Genomic DNA, 17,610 nt, shown 5'->3' with positions numbered 1-17,610 from the left:
AAACCAAAAAAAGGAATGATTAATAGATTAAACATTGCCAACCTAGACAAGATGATATATGCTAGCTCGTTAGTTAATGATTTGAAATGACATCAGTAACTTATTCAGGGATTGGCTTGTTGGGTGGCGTAGTAGACTATATTGTTCATGCTTACCATAGTATACCAAAATATGAAATATCAATCCCTCACTGGGGACTGGGGCCCCTAATATGGAAATCCTAGAATCGCCCCTGCATGCATGCTCGCACGCACGCACGTTATATCTTCTCGTAATTTATAGACGCAGTTTGTCTATACCGCAGTATAGATCGCTCAAGTAACAACCAATCACATAGCGGCGCCGTGGCTTAGTTGGTTAAAGCGCCTGTCTAGTAAACAGGAGATCCTGGGTTCGAATCCCAGCGGTGCCTTTTATACCATGCAGGCATTACGATACATTCAGGCACAAAACACTGTATAAAACAATAACATAATGCTATAAAACAATACATTTAAAATAGATTAATGAAACGGTAAACATGGCAAAACATTCAAGTCGTATGTACGTTTCGGATGCAGAGCAATATCTTTTGTATTTTGAAACCAACCTGTGCAGAAATATTTAAAATGGCTCTCATATGATATGGTATTGTTCAGAAGCATGTAAATAATAAAATGGTGCGCACGCCATGCTTTGCAACGATGCATTCCTCCGTCCACGAGAGTGCAGGCTTTCACTGTCACAGCTGGTGAGTGAGTGAGTCTCCACCAGATAAACCATGAAAACAAACATCCAAGGCAAATTTCAGGAAAAATGTCAGTGTACACGATTAGCCTACAGCAGAATGTCTTACAAGAGTGCCTTCAGTCGATTCTTAAGACGTTACATTTCAGTTGAACATTTTGCCGTTTAACGTTAGATCAGCAGCATGGTATCTTGGTGTTGTAATATTGATCTCAGACAGTGTTGTTTCGCATGAGATGCGTTCAGTAGTCGGATGGACAGGGGTCCACTGAGCTGCATTGCCGCGATTACTCACCCTGCATCAGGGCTTATTGACAATTTGGCACCAAGTACCAAAATAGAGTTAGTGGAACGCTATTATTACTCGTTCGTATATGATGCAAAGATAAGGTAGTGTATAAGTAAATGTCAAAGCCAAGGCGTAGTGTTCGCCTCAAGAATCAGTGTGTCCACTCTTATCCTATGTTGTCCCCACTCCCCACTGAACCTCCAATCCCGTCTCTCCGCTGAAGGTCTCTGCCGTTCTCCATACAGCGCAATGAGGAGCCGCTCGAAAACAGGGAGAGACGTCGCTTTTGATGCTCGCGCAAGAAGTTAAATCGACCGTAAGCGTAAATCCGACATGAGATACGTGGTAAAAAATATATATATATATAAATCTGGATTTGGATTATGAGGAAATGGCTTGAGCTGTGAACAAGAAGATGACGGCGATGATGAAGAGAATCGGTTCGATTCGGCTTTACCTTATGAAATGGATTTGTCTGCGTTGGGCTTGGGTTTGTGTGGGTAAGTAGACTTTTTTTTAGGGATTGTGATATTATATATCACATATACAATTGTTATTAACAAAAGAGTGTGCGGTATATTACATCAGAAGGTCTAATCACTTATTATTACATTTGACCTTTTTCACCCACGTGTCAGAATGATATTAAATATTATTTCACTCCTAAGACCTGATGCAGGTGATTATAGGTTGAAGTATGGGAATGGCACCGATGACAAAGAAAGGTTAAGCGGCGCGCGCAGGTGTTGCAGCATCCGTACAGGGAAAATCCAGGAGGACAGATCCGCGTTTGGCTTGTTGCCATGACAGTTATAAACACGGCGGCATCAGTCTGATCTCCTCGAAGACCGACTGACAGATTGTGAATTGTTTTGACAAATGTGTGTTATTGTGCAGTCTTTCATGGATAAAAAGCTAATTAAGTAGTTTACGTGCAGTTTTACACACCTTGTTGTAATTGACACCACTTAATTGAAACAGTTTCAACTCTTTTAAAATGGTTTGTTGCTCTCCCAGTCTGGTCTGTTTGGTACTTTTAAAGGGGTTTGGGACACTTTTCAGCAGGTCAAACTGAGAGACCATTTAAACCTGCTGAGCGCACCAGCATCTCCCAGCTAACCAACAAACCATCACCTGCTGGCTTGTTGTAGAGAACAAATATATTATATATTCGATTACTATCATGATCTGATCACAGTGATGACTAGTGCACAGTGACTTTTTCTACTTCCTCAGCATTCTGAGCATCAGTTTTGAGGATAAATTATTATGTCCACAACTAGACTAAAGCTAAAGCCATGGTTTCACAGTCTGCCAAGTATTGGGATCTGATCTCATCCTCAATTTATTCATAGACCGCACTCTAGGCTTGCTTAAGAAACACATAATCTGTTGATATGTCAGTTAAACGCTCAAGAAACATCACAGCTAGAAGAGAGAAAATATGTGAGAAAGATACATCTGCTTTAACCCAAGCAGATCTGCTCATATAAGAGACAGAAGCACAGAAAGAGGACGAATGTCTGTGTTTTGTTGGAGGTGGTGGTATCCAGTGAAGGGGTGGTGACAAAAGAGGGTTTGGTTGGGGGTGGGGGTGTGTTGATAGCACCAGTGACACCTAGAGAGCTTTTCGTCTCACACACAGACAGACAAAGGGACCTTCTTCTCTCTTTCTTTATCATTCTCATCCATGCACATACAAGCCGTTCTCTTTGACCACAGATATTCCATGTCCAGGCATATTATTCCTACTAAATGTGTGAGTCACGACACTGATATTGACATATTTTCCTTGTAGAGGATGTTCTGTCTGGTAAATGAAGACAATAAGGATGTTCATTTACTGTAATAGTTTGCAATAGTTCTGAAAAAAAAGAAAGAAAAAAAAACTGTGCCAGTCATCACAATAACAACAAAATGTTCTCATTTATGTGTAGAGGTGATTTGCTAGAATGTAATTTTGGAGGAGAGAAACAAAGCAGAACATTTTCAGCAGCCAAAAGATACAGAACAAATATAGGTAAGACCAGGGACGGACTGGGACTAAAAAACGGCCCTGGACTTTGACTAGGCCCGGCCCAAAGCAAACGGCGCGCCGTGCGCGGAAACTCGACAACAACAACAATAATGAGTGTCACAAGACTTTAATTGTGGCTCATGATACTTTTATCAATTGTGGCATATTATTCTAGATTAACTTGAACACATTCTGCACACTTAACGTCTCAACACACTGCAGTCCTGTGTAAAAAAAACTCTAGGCTGTGACTGTCTGATTTGGGGCGCTTAAAGTAATTTAAAGTTGAGCTGGAGTGGGTGTCTTTCCCTGCTCTTGGTCTAAGCTCAACCTGAATAAACAAATGATGGAATGGATAACCCCCCCCCGGTTTTATTCCAAGATAGCATGGAATAGATTGTATAATATGCTATTATAACAGCATATTATACAATCTATCTTAAAATTAATTCATTACTTAATAATCTTAATTCATTTATGCAGTAATTAATCTTACTGCACAAATAATAATACCACATCTAAATGAAAATACACCATTACAAATGTAACATCTGTATTGAAAATCTTCAAAGTTTGTAAGCATTAACTCTAATGTTACCAACATTTTTAAAAGTAAAAGCACAACATATTTCTTATTAGCTACTGCATGTGGCATTTTACAGGTAAAATGTTGAAGTTTAGCTGTTTTAACTGTAATCATTAAAAATGTAGCAACCTGAATATCACTTCCTAACATCATCCCTAGCAAGTAACTCTCTTTCTCCTCTCATGATCCATACTTGCCCTGGATCTAGCAGCTCATCTCTGTCCCTCATCATCACTGGTGGTGCTGCATAGCTGTCCGGCTCACTTCTTCACTGCTGCTAATATTTAACTGTGAGGTGCTGCTGCTGGCTGTGCTGCTAAATATTTCAGTTAGTTTGCGACATTTAGCGGCTTCAGTATCTAAATGCCGCAATTTTTTGCGGAACTCTCGCCTTCTCAGCCCCGCCCTTTTCTTTCCGTTTTTTACCCGCGGCCGCGTTAGGGAAAAAAACAGGTGATGACTGCGTGCGTGGCGGGTGGTGGGCCGGCCCGCCGGCCGTCCTGGAGTACCGGCCGTTCTGTGATTCTCCAGATCACACAGATGGCCAGTCCGCCCCTGGGTAAGACTGATGTGAGTTCAGGTTACGTGTGCTCTTTGTATCTGGGGATGTAAAAGTATGTCAGTGAGGTGATCATGAGCCTTGAGACTCAACATCTAAAAGTACTCAGAAATGATTTGTGCTTATATTGCAGGGATTCCCCTGATCTCTTTCCTGTTCTCTCACACAAAGAACAGAGTGTTCGCTACTGCTCTTCTAGCTTTGCCTAAGGCATTCAACCGCCCCTAGACATCATCAAATTATGTAGAGTAAAAACTGTCGTTGGGAGTATGAGAGATGGCCGTTTACCCTGCAGGGTAATGAACAAGTGTTGGGGATGTGATGATAGAGTTATATATCACGTCACGTGCTGCTGTTTATATTCAGGGATCTTACTGCACACCAAACCAGGAAATATAACGGAATTTTAATATTGTGATTTATATTACTGATAAAAAGTCATGGAAATATTATTGAGAAATGTTGTTGTTTTTATGTTCAGCCCTAAATAAATTATTATTATTAATAATAATTTATATATATATATATGTACAAAACTGTGTATAGTTACACACTCATTGGCACTTTCTGTTTCTTTCTGGACTATTTCTTCCTTGTCTTATTATGTTTCTGTCCAAATGCGTAATCATTAGCACAAACTTCCACACTAAATTGAGTATTGTGTGTCTCTCTCAGATCCTCCTTGAGTGAGTGGATCAGATTCTATGACTGGGTATCATTCTATATACAGGTATCATGCACTCAGGAATCCATAAAGGCTGATGTGATGAGTTGATGCCACAGTGTGACAGCTGTGGTCACACACAATGTCCATGTCTTCTGAAGTCCTGTGTGTGTTCCTCAGCTGCCTGTGGCGGTAAGGTGGAGTTACACACTGAGAGGAGAGGAGTGATCTACAGCCCATCATGGCCCCTCAACTACCCGGCCGGAGTGAATTGCAGCTGGAATATACAGGGAAGCCGTGGAGATGTGATCACAATAAGGTAGACGCACACAAACAGACTCTCGCTGTGCTGATTATATGAGCAGTGTCTTGTGTATTCCTATTAACATGATACATACATTGCAAGCCTGTTCAGCAGCTGTCCTGTTCATGGTATCTTGATATTGGAAATGTTTAGCGAATTATAATTTCTCCTCTCTGCAAGAAATCCTGTTGTTCATTAACAACAATTTGTCATGACAACTTTCACACTGTTAGGGCCTTTAACAGCTTTACTAGTCAATTAAATGTATGATATTTTCAGACCAAAAACAATGGAAGGTTTCTTTCAAACTAATTAGGCTAACTGTGTTGTGCATTTGAATGTTTATGAGCCTGTTTGCAAGTGCGCAGGATGTATATTGGTCTGTGCAGTCTTCCGTTTGAAAGCGCCTAGACTGCTGTATTGCTTGAGCTGACTGCAGGGATTTTATAATGTACTTTTTCTCGCCTCTCATACCGTGTGTGTGTGTGTTTGTGTGTGTGTGTGTGTGTGTGTGTGTGTGTGTGTGTGTGTGTGTGTGTGTGTGTGTGTGTGTGTGTGTGTGTGTGTGTGTGTGTGTGTGTGTGTGTGTGTGTGTGTGTGTGTGTGTGTGTGTGTGTGTGTGTGTGTGTGTGTGTGTGTGTGTGTGTGTGTGTGTGTGTGTGTGTGTGTGTGTGTGTGTGTGTGTGTGTGTGGGCTTTGACTCTGCTTTAATGTAATGATTTTATCTAAAAGCATGACATCATCCCCCAATTCTCCTCAGAGATCTGTTCTTGGAGGAAACCCTAAGTTGGAAAACAGGTTTCTCACATTGCTTCAGACAGACTAGCATATAGAAAATCTGAACCCACTCATCTAAAACTAAGATGAGATGGAGAATTGAAATTGAGGATTTCTTTCACTGATTTAGTTGACTTTTGACAGTTGACTGCTGACATTTTCTCTAGTCTATTATCTAATAATTTATTAGTATTATCTATTACTAAATTATTATCTAATAATTTATTATTTATAAGCCTCATCTGTGTCAGCCAGACAAACATCAGCAGTTTTCACAACAATGGTTAATATATCACAGAAAACTAAACATTTAAGTTTGTGGGGGATAAAAACATTTGTTTATGATCACTGCAGCACTAGTGAAGTGATGGTTCTGCAAACTGTCAAAACTCTCTGGCACTGGCCCCAGGTCATCCTTATTGTTGAGTCCTGTCTGAAATATTCAGAGGCTTTGCATAATGTGTATGTGTGTGTTCATTTGATTGACAGCCAAAGGAGGTTTGAATGTCTGTATTTTAATGACTATACAGACTACTGCTGCAGGACAACAGAACATTAGACCAGGCTGAGATTTGATTTCAATGATAGTGCAGTTAAGTTCAAATGTCATGAAACATCTTCAGATTATTGTAAAACACTAGAGGAGACTTTAAGCAGCAGGAATAGGAGAGAGTGTGCAGGAGAAAGAGATAAGAAAGAGAACAGGGAAATAGATGTATAACATTGTCAAGTTATTGGCTGCAAAAGGCCCATTCTTCTGTAATGGTACTAGATGATGATTTTACCTCTCACTCATATGTGTGTGTGTGTGTGCGTGCGTGCGTGCGTGCGTGTGTGTGTACATTCACAGCACTTCTGTACTCTGTCTAATGTGATAATAGTTCCACTGCACATTATTCTCTCTTTTGCTTATGATCTCTCACTCTGGTATCTCTGTCATAATATTAGGGCCACTTCTGTTATGCGGAAAATGAATATGACTGTCATTTTTTTAAGGAGGTATCACAATGCAATCACAAGAAAAACTACGATTTCCAAAAAAAAAAAAAAAGTCAAACATGTTTAAAAAAAATTTATTAGAGAAATGTTGACAAATCTGATATGATTTTTAATAATAAAATTTGATCTTTAAAAATAGTTTAATATCTTATATATATATAACAAATGTGATGGGGACATGCTGCAAAGTAAGATTGACCCATTTATTGTGAAAAAGGTTAAAAAAAATTATTCAGAGAGATCAAAACAAATCACTGCTATGCATTGATACTGTAAAAGCTGTTTTGTATTTTTATAACATTAATTTGACATTTTCTGTAAATATTTTTTGCAACTCATTTATTGTGGCTCTCATACTTCTGTTGATGATATTGTTCTGGAAGTATTCTTGCACATTATTGTACAGTGGAAGCGCTAGTGAAGCAGTAGAGATTCCATCACATACATTAAGCACCATGTGTTTACTGTGTCCAGTTTTCACAGTTTTGATGTGGAGGACACGGGGGACTGCAGGGGGGACTGGCTGCTGCTCGGCCCCACATGGAAAGCTGAGTATCGGTTCTGTGGCTCAGTTCTTCCTCCTCCCTTCATGTCCTCCAGAGGACGAGTCTGGGTCTATTTCCACTCTCAGGCCAACAGCTCCGGACAGGCACAGGGCTTCAGACTGTCTTATATACGAGGTGAGTGAGCTTAGAGTGTGCATATGTTCCATTAGAGCCCATTCAAAGAATAATTCATTCATCACATCTCATCATTTACTTACTCATTATGTTCCAAACCCATATAACTGTTTTTCTTCTATTAAACATAGCATGAAATTATTATTATATATATATACTATTTAACTGTGAAAATGTTATTTTCTATAATTTTCTCTACTGCCAGTCCACACAAATTTTATTTATTCTCATGCACATTCAAATCTGGTGTCATGTTATTGTATGTCTTGTGACAAATTGATGTGTCATGTGTATGCATGTCTGCATTCAAAACTTCCCAAATGTAGACAGTTTGGGGTCGCTACCATTTTTTTCATGCAACTGATCAAAAATACAGTAAAAACAGTTATAATGTGAAATATTATTACAGTATAAATAACTGCTTTATATTGTAATATATTTTCAAATGTAATTTATTCCTTTGATGGCAAAGCTAATTTTCAGCATCATTACTCCAGTCTCCAGTGTCACATGATCCTTCAGAAATCATTCTAATATGCTGATTTGCTGCTCAAGAAATGCTTAATATTATTGTGAAAGCCATGACATTTTTTCCTAATTTCCTTTTTCTTTGATGAATTGAATACAAGTTTTATTTGAAACAGAAATGTAAAATGTAAGATCATTTGTAATGTAACATTATATGTCTTTACTGTTTTAATGCATCCTTGCTAAAAACAAGTATTTATTTCTTTAAACAAACAAACAAAAAATCTTACTGAACACTAATCCTTAGAGAAGTAATGCAAACAAATGTTTTATTTTTGTGTGTGTGAACTATTACTTTAAATCTTCAAACAGTGTTCAGAAGAAATGGTGATGCCATATTATCCTTTTGTGTTCTAGGGTTTAATACAAAATTATTTGGTATAGTTTTATTATACTTTATTCATTTTCTTTTGAGTTTGAAATATTTCATCAGATTTAGTTCTCTTCCTGCGTTAGAAAGCAGCTAAATCACAAAGAGTCTTTTCACGGCATATAGATTTACTGTAGGCACAGATTGACCAGGCAAATGCAAGCTTAGCAGATCAATAGTGTATGGCCATAGAGCCGTGATGAAACGCTAATGTTACATAATGTACTATGAAAATTGATGTGCATATTTGGATAGCACTACTTTCAGTGTGTTTTAGATAGATCTCCACTGTTGATTAGATCTAATATGTAGCAAATGAAGATGAAGGAGATAATGGGCTGTCATTACTCAACTCCACAGGGCATGTGTGCATGTCATTGAGTGTGTGTGTGTGTGTGTGTGTGTGTGTGTGTGGTGGGGGGGTGAAATGCTGTGTTTGTGCATTTTCCTTAGAGGTGCAGTTCAATCAATAATACTGAACGGCTGTGTTTGTTAAGCTGTCACCAGACAAACACCATCTGCAGAGTGGGTAGATTTGATTGGCTTTTTTCAACAGTGTCAGTGTTTACGTGTGCAAAAGACTCAAATCTCTTCTTCTCTCTTGTCTGTTTTTTTCTCGTTAGGTCGACTGGGTCAGAGTAGTTGTGAGAACGATGAATATTTATGTGGAAACGGTAAGTGCGTTCCACGTTCCTGGCGCTGTAATGGATTGGATGAGTGCGGAGACAATACAGATGAAAGGATCTGTGCCGCCCCACCCACATCCGCCCGGGTGAGCCTGTGTCCGCCAGGCACCTTGCAGTGCTCTGATATCCAATCTACCCGCTGTCTGCCGGTGTCTCTCCGCTGTAACGGAGCCCGGGACTGCCCTGACGGATCTGACGAGTCCCACTGCCCCGACACGTCCTGTGGAAAACGCTTAGTCAACTTCTACGGGACCTTTGCCTCACCTGATTTTTTCCGTCCAAACAGGAGCAGCGGCACAGATCTTCACTGCACATGGTTCCTGGACACACAAGTATGATAAGAATCCCAGTCATTCTTATTTTGAGTTGCCTTTTTGCAAAACATTTTTTTTTTTGTGTGTGTACATGGATAACTTATGTATTTCTGCTTTTCCATAAGCACCACCTACTGTGAGAGAGTGATTTAGCATTTTCATTCAGGCCATTTTTGTACAGAGCAGTAGCATACATAATCATGTGGTTTATCATTTTATAAAACTTTGTCAAAACATTTATTATTTGAACTCTAAAAGTTGTAATTTTACATTTAAGGAAATTACCATTGGTATTTCAAAACAATGTTGCTACCCAAACAACATGTAGTTCTATTTATAATATCATACTTTTCTGCTGTTTTCAAGAAATATATGTAAGAGAAATTCCCCCAGTCACTTCTTTTTGCCAGTCTGGAATTCGCAAGTATTATCAGATCACTTACGGTGTTCCTCGTGACTGTTTTTGCTTCAGGACCCAAAGCCGCTGGTGCTCCAGGTGGACCTACAGCTGGGTGTGGGAGACTCTGTGCGTGTTTACGATGGTTTGGGAGAGCGTGCAGAACGCCTTCTGCAGAGTCTCTCTCACCATAATAACCACAGACGAGCTCTGCTGGAATCTTCCCAGGGACAGATGAGCGTCTTCTACCACGCTAAACCACACAGCCCTGGACATGGATTCAATGCCACCTACCAGGTCTCTTATTCCCTGCGATGCTAATGACCATTTGTATGCTTGCTGCTGATAAATTATGCTCTCCATATTTCATTGACATTGTCTGTGTTGTTGGAATACTTTGCATCAGTACAGTGTAGAATTGTCTGGTCATTCTGTGTTTGCATGCATCTGTATTATCTTAGCCTCACACCACAGTCCATTCACTGACAGCACACAAATTCACAAATCTTGAAAACACTTCCTCCATCTGACAAGCTCTTATTGTTGTTTGGCTAAATACAACTTCTTCTTGTAAGGGCTGCAGATGTTTTTTAATCACTCCACCTAGAAACAAAGTGGTTTTTACAGTGTTTGATAGAACAAGTGCTTTTTATGATGAAATAATCAAGTTTTGATTTAGAGAATCAAAGAATTGATTAAAATCAATTCTGACTAGAATGGACCAATTTTGCCAAGTTAATGGCTACAAGTCTTTAAATGAAGTTTAATGTTCGTTTGAGGCACAGAAGTTAATACTTTTATTTCAGAAAGGAGTCAAGTTAAGACATTGACAAAGTTACAAAAGATTTCGATTTCAAAAGTCAAGACAAATATATGCAGTAGTTTAAAAAGGTTGAAGTTTGAAACTGTTTTAAGTTTTGTTCTTTTGAACTTTTATGTAAAATTTAATGTAAAATTGAATTCTGATCTTTAAAAAAAAAATAAGCAGGTTAAACTTTAGAGCAGCAAATCAGCATATTAGAATGATTTCTGAAGGTATATCTGACACTGAAAACTGGAATTAATGACTGCTGAATAAAATACATTTTAAAATATATTATAACAGTTATTTTAAATTGTAATATTTTAAAATATTAATTTTTTGATCCAATGAATGCAGCCTTGGTGAGCATATAAGACTTCTTTCAAAAACATTTAGTTATCAACATTCATATTATCAAGTATATCAACCCCAAATATAATCAGTTGAAAATAAGTTATGTATTTTAAGTGGTTGGGTGAAATTTGGCAGGAAATTTGAGGTTTACATGATTAGTTCTTGTATTGCAGAAACAACAACTGACAGAAAATAACAACCTCACAAGTAACCTGCAGTTAAATGTTTTAACCATAAATGCAGATAGAGGGGCCAATGTTCCACAATGCAGCTTTAACTAGATATCCATAAGCAAAACTGAAATAATTTGTGCTCACTACAGTTTATGACACTCTGCCACTAATGGTGTTTAACCTCCACCCCCCTCTCTGCAGGTTAAGGGATACTGCTTTCCAGGTGAGCATCCCTGTGGCACAGACGAGGGCTGTTACTCTGAGCTGCAGCGCTGTGATGGCTACTGGCATTGTCCTGGGGGGCGAGATGAGGAGGACTGCCCCTTGTGCCAGCCAGGAGAGTATCCCTGCGAGGGTGGCAGTGGGGCATGTTACTCGGCTTCTGAGAGGTGTAACAACCAGAAGAAATGCCCCGACGGCTCGGATGAGAAAAACTGTTTTGACTGCCAGCCTGGAAACTTCCACTGCGGAACCAACCTGTGCATCTTTGAGACGTGGCGGTGCGACGGGCAAGAGGACTGTCTCGACGGCAGTGATGAAAGAGACTGTCTGGCGTCTGTGCCCAGGAAGGTGATCACAGCGGCTCTGATTGGCAGCTTGGTCTGTGGGCTGCTGCTGGTCATTGCACTGGGTTGTGCCTTTAAACTCTATTCGCTCAGGACAAGAGAGTACAGGTGAGGACGTTTCCATCTGTTTCCTGTCTGCATTTAAACTCATAGCAAAATAAGTCAGGAAATGTAAATAAAACAAGATCTATCTATTTGATAATCAAAATTATATAAGATAATACTTTCTCTTTTCATTTATTTTTATTAACCCATTTGCAATTTTTATTAGACTAGATTTAGTTTTTGCTTAAATATTTATGTTTTTGAAAAAAAACTCACCTAGGCTGCATTTATTTGATCAAAATACAGTGAAAACAGTAATATTGTGAAATATTATTACAATTCAAAATATTTTTATTTAAAAATGTAATTTATTTCTGTAATGGCAAAACCAGTCTTTTACTCCAGTGTCACATGATCCTTCAGAAATCATTTTAATATGATGATTTTCTGCTCAAGAAACATTTCTTATTATTATCAATGTTGAAAACAGTTGTGCTGCTGAATACAGTATATATGTGGAAATGGTGATCTATATTTTCAAAATTCTTTGATGAATAGAAAGCATTTATTTGAAACAAAATACTTGTAAAAGTATGACAATGTAAAAATCTTTACTGTCACTTTTCCTTTAACTTTTACTGTGTCCTTGCTGAATAAAAAGTCTTATTAATAAATATTACTTTATTTTAAAAAAACGTACCAACCTCAAACTTTTGAATGGCTGTGTATATTTTAAAAAACAAACTAACATCTTAATATCTCTAGTCTTTTTCTAATGATGTTTAGAAACATTGGAAAACGTTAAGAACGTCAATCTTTAGACTATTCTTTCTTTTCTTTTAATTGGTAACGTTCCTTATTTTGTGCTAAATGGATTCACACTGTAGTTTTGTTCATTCTCCTACTTAGACACACACATAATCAGTGAGAAACAGAAAGTCCTTTACCGGTAATCCTAAAACCTATTGCTGAAAGTTAGAAAAGTACAAGTTGGTCCCAATGAGAGAAAGAAAGAAAACATGAAGTGAAGGAGGACTCTCTTGTCTCACTTTAAACAAAATTGCATCTCCAGTAACAGCCCTTTTGTTGCTTTGGGGGGTGATGCGCTGTTTTTCTCTAGTTAGCCTTGTAAAGACACAGCAGCACACAAAATACCTGCACTTCATCAAACTGTCAAAGTACCGCTGGTTAACAGCGGCTGGAGATTCTAGAGAGATACCCTGCCTGCATGTGTTCAGTAGATTCCCTTTTTAAAAAGCCTTTGTATGTTCCTCTTTCTCATTAGAGCTTTTGAAACCCAGATGACCCGACTAGAGGCGGAGTTTGTTCAGAGGGAAGCTCCGCCCTCCTATGGTCAACTGATAGCTCAAGGTCTCATACCTCCCGTGGATGACTTTCCAGTCTACAACCCCACACAGGTGTGTGAATATGACATACAATTTTAATTGAAGTAGTATACAGGATTGCAATTCAAACTCAGAGTTTTAATGAGTTAAAAGGTTGAAAAAGGTAGAAAAGGTTGACAAAAGTTGAATCATGGCTTGACAATGTCTTGTCTGAAAGTTTAAAAAGATTTGAAGATTGTTTTATTTGTAAAACAAATTAGTATTTAATTTATTTACTTATTTCCTCTTTATATTGAATACACTTTTAGACCTAAAATGAAAAACTGCTTAATTTCTCAGAATGAACTTTACCTGTTTGTCTGAATTGTATTTCTACTTCCTTCGTGCCAGTTCAGTTAAGATTTCACAAAACCCACAAAGACACTAAGCAAACAAATATGGCAAACAATATGATAAAAATGACAAACAATTTCCATGTTTTTCCCACTAAATAGCTTTTTATCTATTCTTTCTCCATGATACATTTTTTTTCTGATAAAATAGTTCTCAACTGAAAAGCCAAATGACATTTTTTAATGGACTGCATATTTTTAGCTCTACAACTGAGCATCAGGAGGTTTAAGATAAGATGCGTAAGAAATGAGTTTTACTCACACAAGAGTATTTAAGAACATAAAACTAATGTCTTGAAATAAAACATCTGAACAATGTCTTGAGCTGTGGTAAGTGTTATTTTTCAATTATTCAACGGCCTGTCGGCAAGTACCGGAGTTTACATCATGTGATTAAAAAGGCGAACGCTGTCTCCATAGTAACTGTAGAGAGACCAACTAAATGACTGACAGTTATTTGATAGAGTCTGTTTTCTGTGTCTCTCTCAGGCGTCTGTCCTGCAGAATCTCCGTTCGGCTATGCGGAGGCAGATTCGCCGTCACTCCTCGCGTCGTTCCTCGTCGCGGCGGCGTCTTGGTCGTCTGTGGAATCGCCTGTTCCATCGTGGCTCTCGGTTACGGGGTCAGATCCCTCTCCTCACGCCTCCGGGTCACACGCACACTAACGCACACGCCGATCTGAGCCTCCACAGCTACAACACAGCGGACGATGGCGGCGAGGAGTCGCTCGAGAGTGCGGTACAGACTCCGCCGTCCTGTTCGACGGTTGCGCTGGGATTGGCGCTGCAGGCTCACACTGAGGCCCTCTGCCTACCTGACAGAGAGTCTCCGGCCTCTCCTCTCTCTCTGCCCTCGCCCAGCTCGCCCCGCTCCACCTCTGACACCCTGGAGGATGAAGATGACGAAGATAACAGAAGTTCAGAGGGGATGAGAGCGAGATCCAAACAGGGCATTTCCCCAAAACATAAAGATGCCGGTAATCCCCCTGGACCCCCCGATAGCCCCAAACGCAGAACGAGCCGGTCGAGATCCTCCAGACGGCTGGTGCAGGAACTGGCTGCAGAGCTCAGAGGAGTCTCTCTCCTACGCTACACCTCTGTGGGCATCTCGCCGCTTTCTTCCCCCGAGTCACCACCGTCCTCCTGCGGTCAGTCTGAGGAGCAGAGGAGCTTTCCTACATTCAGAAAACCACACACAGACTCGCTCACAGATGCTCATGGACACTCCAGGAAATCATCAGGAACGGAAGATGTTCCTGGTGACTGTGTCAGGCTTTGCAGACTCACAACTAGTGAGGAAGAAGATGATGAGATTCTGTTAATGCACTGAGAAGCCTTTATCAACCTCCCTATTCTGATTTTGTGCCAACGCAGTGAGCCTTACCAGGTTCAACCAACAGCCTTCCATCCAGAGTCATAAAGTACGTTTACATGCGCAGTAATAATGAAGCTTTTTGCATAGTCGAGCTACAGACTTCATCTGACTGTATATATAACACAATTTGAATGCAAATATTTGAAGGATTAAATACATGTTGAGCGTCACCTGTTTTTTGGAAAATGTCACAAGGCGAATTGTAGGCTGAATAGCGTGTATACATGCTGGACGAAGCCGAAATACAGTCACGCCTGGGTCTGTTAGTCTGACTTTGCAAAAAACAGACTGGTATTATTTCAGTCAGGCCAAAGCGTTTACATGACATTTGAAAAAGACAAAGTATGGCTTTATTTGGACTGAAATTGAAGTGCATGTAAACATACAGTATCGTTCAAAAGTTTGGCGTCGGTTAGAATTTGTTTGTTTTTTAAAGAAATTTATATTTTATTCAGCAAGAATGCATTACATTGATCAAAAGTGACAATAAAGACTTTTACATTGTTACATAAATTTCAAATAAAGGCTGTTCTAGAATTTAATGAAAAAAAAAAAAACTGTTTTCAATATTGATAATACGGTAATAAGAAGTGTTTCTTGAGCAGAAAATCAGCATATATGAATTATTTCCGAAGGGTCAGAAAATACAGCTTTGCCATCACAGTAATAAATTAAACATTTTAATATATTACCATAGAAAACAGTTATTAAAATTGTGATACACTATTCTATTTCACAATTTTACTGTATTTATTTTTGTTCAAGTACATGCAGCCTTGGTGAGCAGAAGAGACTTCTTTCAAAAAATGTTAAATAATCTCAGCAACCCCAAACTTTTGAATGGTAGTGTACTTGCAGATTTGGAGCCTTGTAGTTGCAGAATGTTTGCCGTCAGAGTAAACACCAGTGAGTCGACCGTAGCTCAGCCACTGCAGTTTTTTCCTTTGGTCATACTTGATTAGATGATCTCACAGTTCAGCTCCAGCATTCAGTATGATTGTTCACATGCTAGAAATCACCAAAAACCTAATAAATGTGGCTACAACACTAAAGCACACATATGTGCATAAATACTATCCCTCGTGGAATATCATGTCAACAACACAGAAGTCAATATGCCTGAATCTCCACTTCTCATCAATAACATTCTACTTTGACCTTCAGAAAGTCTGAAAAGACTTTGAGATCTCCTCTTACCTCCCCAACGCCTTATAAGAGATTCACCGTGTCGCCTAGAGAGGGTCACAATCCAGCACTAATCCCCCCCCCCCCTCCATTTTTAGTTAAAATTTTATCTGAAGCAAACAGTTGTCTCGCAATTATGCTTTATACATTCAGATCTGAATGTTTGTTGGTTTTGCTCTACAGTATATATATGTTACCTTTCAAAAGTGTGTGGTCAGTGAGTTTTTTTTTATGATTTTGAAAGAGGTCTTTTATGCTCACTAAGGCTGCTGTTAAAACTGTAATTATAGTAATGTTTTTTTATGCATCCTTGCTAAATAAAAGTATTAATTTATTTAAAAAGAAAAATTCTTCTGACCCCAAACTTTTGAACGGTAGTGTAAGATTGTATACCCCTCAAGACTACTGGAGCTTTGTGCTGATTTAGCGATGATATATCATCTTTTTGTATTTAAGGTTTGTTTTGTTATATAATGGCAGGTCCAGCAATGACATGAGTTAATGTTAAGAAGCTTTCCCTCCCATGTCTTTTTTTTAAGGGAAGCAGAACTCAGGGATTGTATAATGATTAATGAGAGAGAGAAGCAGTTAACATGGATTTCTTTGTTAAGCTGTAGTCTGAAGTTCTGAAGCCATCAGGGCATCACAGAGTCATCGGGAAATGACTCAATATCACATTTGTGTTTGAAAAACAAAGACACTAACTGGTGTGAGCTCAATTTCATTTGCATTCATGCATTTAGCACTTGAGGGACTTGTTTGCCAGTAAGATTACGTCGCTGCCTTTTCCATGAATGTATGTCCTTGTTTTTAAATGTAGTGCCACATACACTGTGCAAGTTAGACTTGCTGCTTTAGCACACTTGGTCCTGGTCCAAGCTTGGAAATAAGAACTAATCAAACTAAAAAGCTGGTCCCATCTTTGAAGGGTCAGTATGTTCCTTCATCTCATTCTCTCTGCTGGCCGACTGCCTGTTATTTCACACATCTGCTCCATCCTCCGTGCTCAGACTGGAGGATCTCTCATCACAGAGGTTCAAGAATGTGCCATTTCAGAGATTGACAGATTTTTTACAGTTGCAAATGATGTTTTATTAAAATGTGAAACATTTAGATGTAGTGCCATTAGAGAAGTCGTACATTTTCTGGGTTCAATTAAATGGCTTTAAAAAAGTACTTCTAAAATACTTAACTTGCTTTCTTGTAAATAGTTTCTGTGACTATTTCTTTGACATTTTTTAAATAGTGTCCTTTATGTCCTGAATAATTTCAATAAAATTCAATGGAAGAGATCAATCAGCAGATACAGCCACTGCAAAGGCTGTGGGGGTATTCGGCCAGCAGCTTGAACCCTATAGATTCTCAGTGCTTCTCAAACACAGTGCTTCTATAATTAACTTAAACGTTTTTAAGTCAGCCCCCTTGGAAGTTTACTGGGGGCCTGTGTTTGAGAACCACTGACCTGGGCTGACTTCTC

General features: G+C 39.0%; 1 protein-coding gene across 4 annotated transcripts; it reads left to right on the top strand.

Moving 5' to 3' along the window:
* The first annotated feature begins 680 nt into the window (after positions 1 to 680).
* lrp3 (low density lipoprotein receptor-related protein 3) lies at positions 681 to 17,488 on the top strand. Of its 4 annotated transcripts, none has more exons than XM_079591330.1 (9): positions 681 to 730; positions 4,853 to 4,907; positions 5,022 to 5,160; positions 7,396 to 7,601; positions 9,123 to 9,517; positions 9,972 to 10,193; positions 11,427 to 11,899; positions 13,122 to 13,254; positions 14,064 to 17,488. In XM_079591330.1, exons 4-9 carry the CDS (start codon positions 7,511 to 7,513, stop codon positions 14,901 to 14,903), a joined length of 2,154 nt encoding a protein of 717 aa, XP_079447456.1. In that variant the 5' UTR covers positions 681 to 730; positions 4,853 to 4,907; positions 5,022 to 5,160; positions 7,396 to 7,510; the 3' UTR covers positions 14,904 to 17,488. The 4 variants fall into 4 exon arrangements, with proteins under 4 accessions (XP_079447456.1, XP_079447457.1, XP_079447454.1 ...); XM_079591331.1 differs by lacking the exon at positions 681 to 730 and adding an exon at positions 744 to 1,515; XM_079591328.1 differs by lacking the exons at positions 681 to 730; positions 4,853 to 4,907 and adding exons at positions 744 to 1,515; positions 2,953 to 3,035.
* Positions 17,489 to 17,610: the final 122 nt, after the last annotated feature.

The sequence above is a fragment of the Phoxinus phoxinus genome, assembly GCF_949152265.1.
Source record: "Phoxinus phoxinus genome assembly, chromosome: 2".
NCBI classification, from domain to species: domain Eukaryota; kingdom Metazoa; phylum Chordata; class Actinopteri; order Cypriniformes; family Leuciscidae; genus Phoxinus; species Phoxinus phoxinus.
This window is presented reverse-complemented; position numbering and strand designations above follow the sequence as displayed.

What these genes read in the sequence shown, in the direction of transcription:
- lrp3 (XM_079591328.1), top strand. Translation starts at nt 1,481, where the DNA reads ATGGATTTGTCTGCGTTGGGCTTGGGTTTGTGTGG. An exon ending in CATGGTTCCTGGACACACAA is followed by an intron (nt 9,518 to 9,971) that starts GTATGATAAGAA and finishes TTTTTGCTTCAG; the next exon opens with GACCCAAAGCCGCTGGTGCT. An exon ending in CAGTCTACAACCCCACACAG is followed by an intron (nt 13,255 to 14,063) that starts GTGTGTGAATAT and finishes TGTCTCTCTCAG; the next exon opens with GCGTCTGTCCTGCAGAATCT.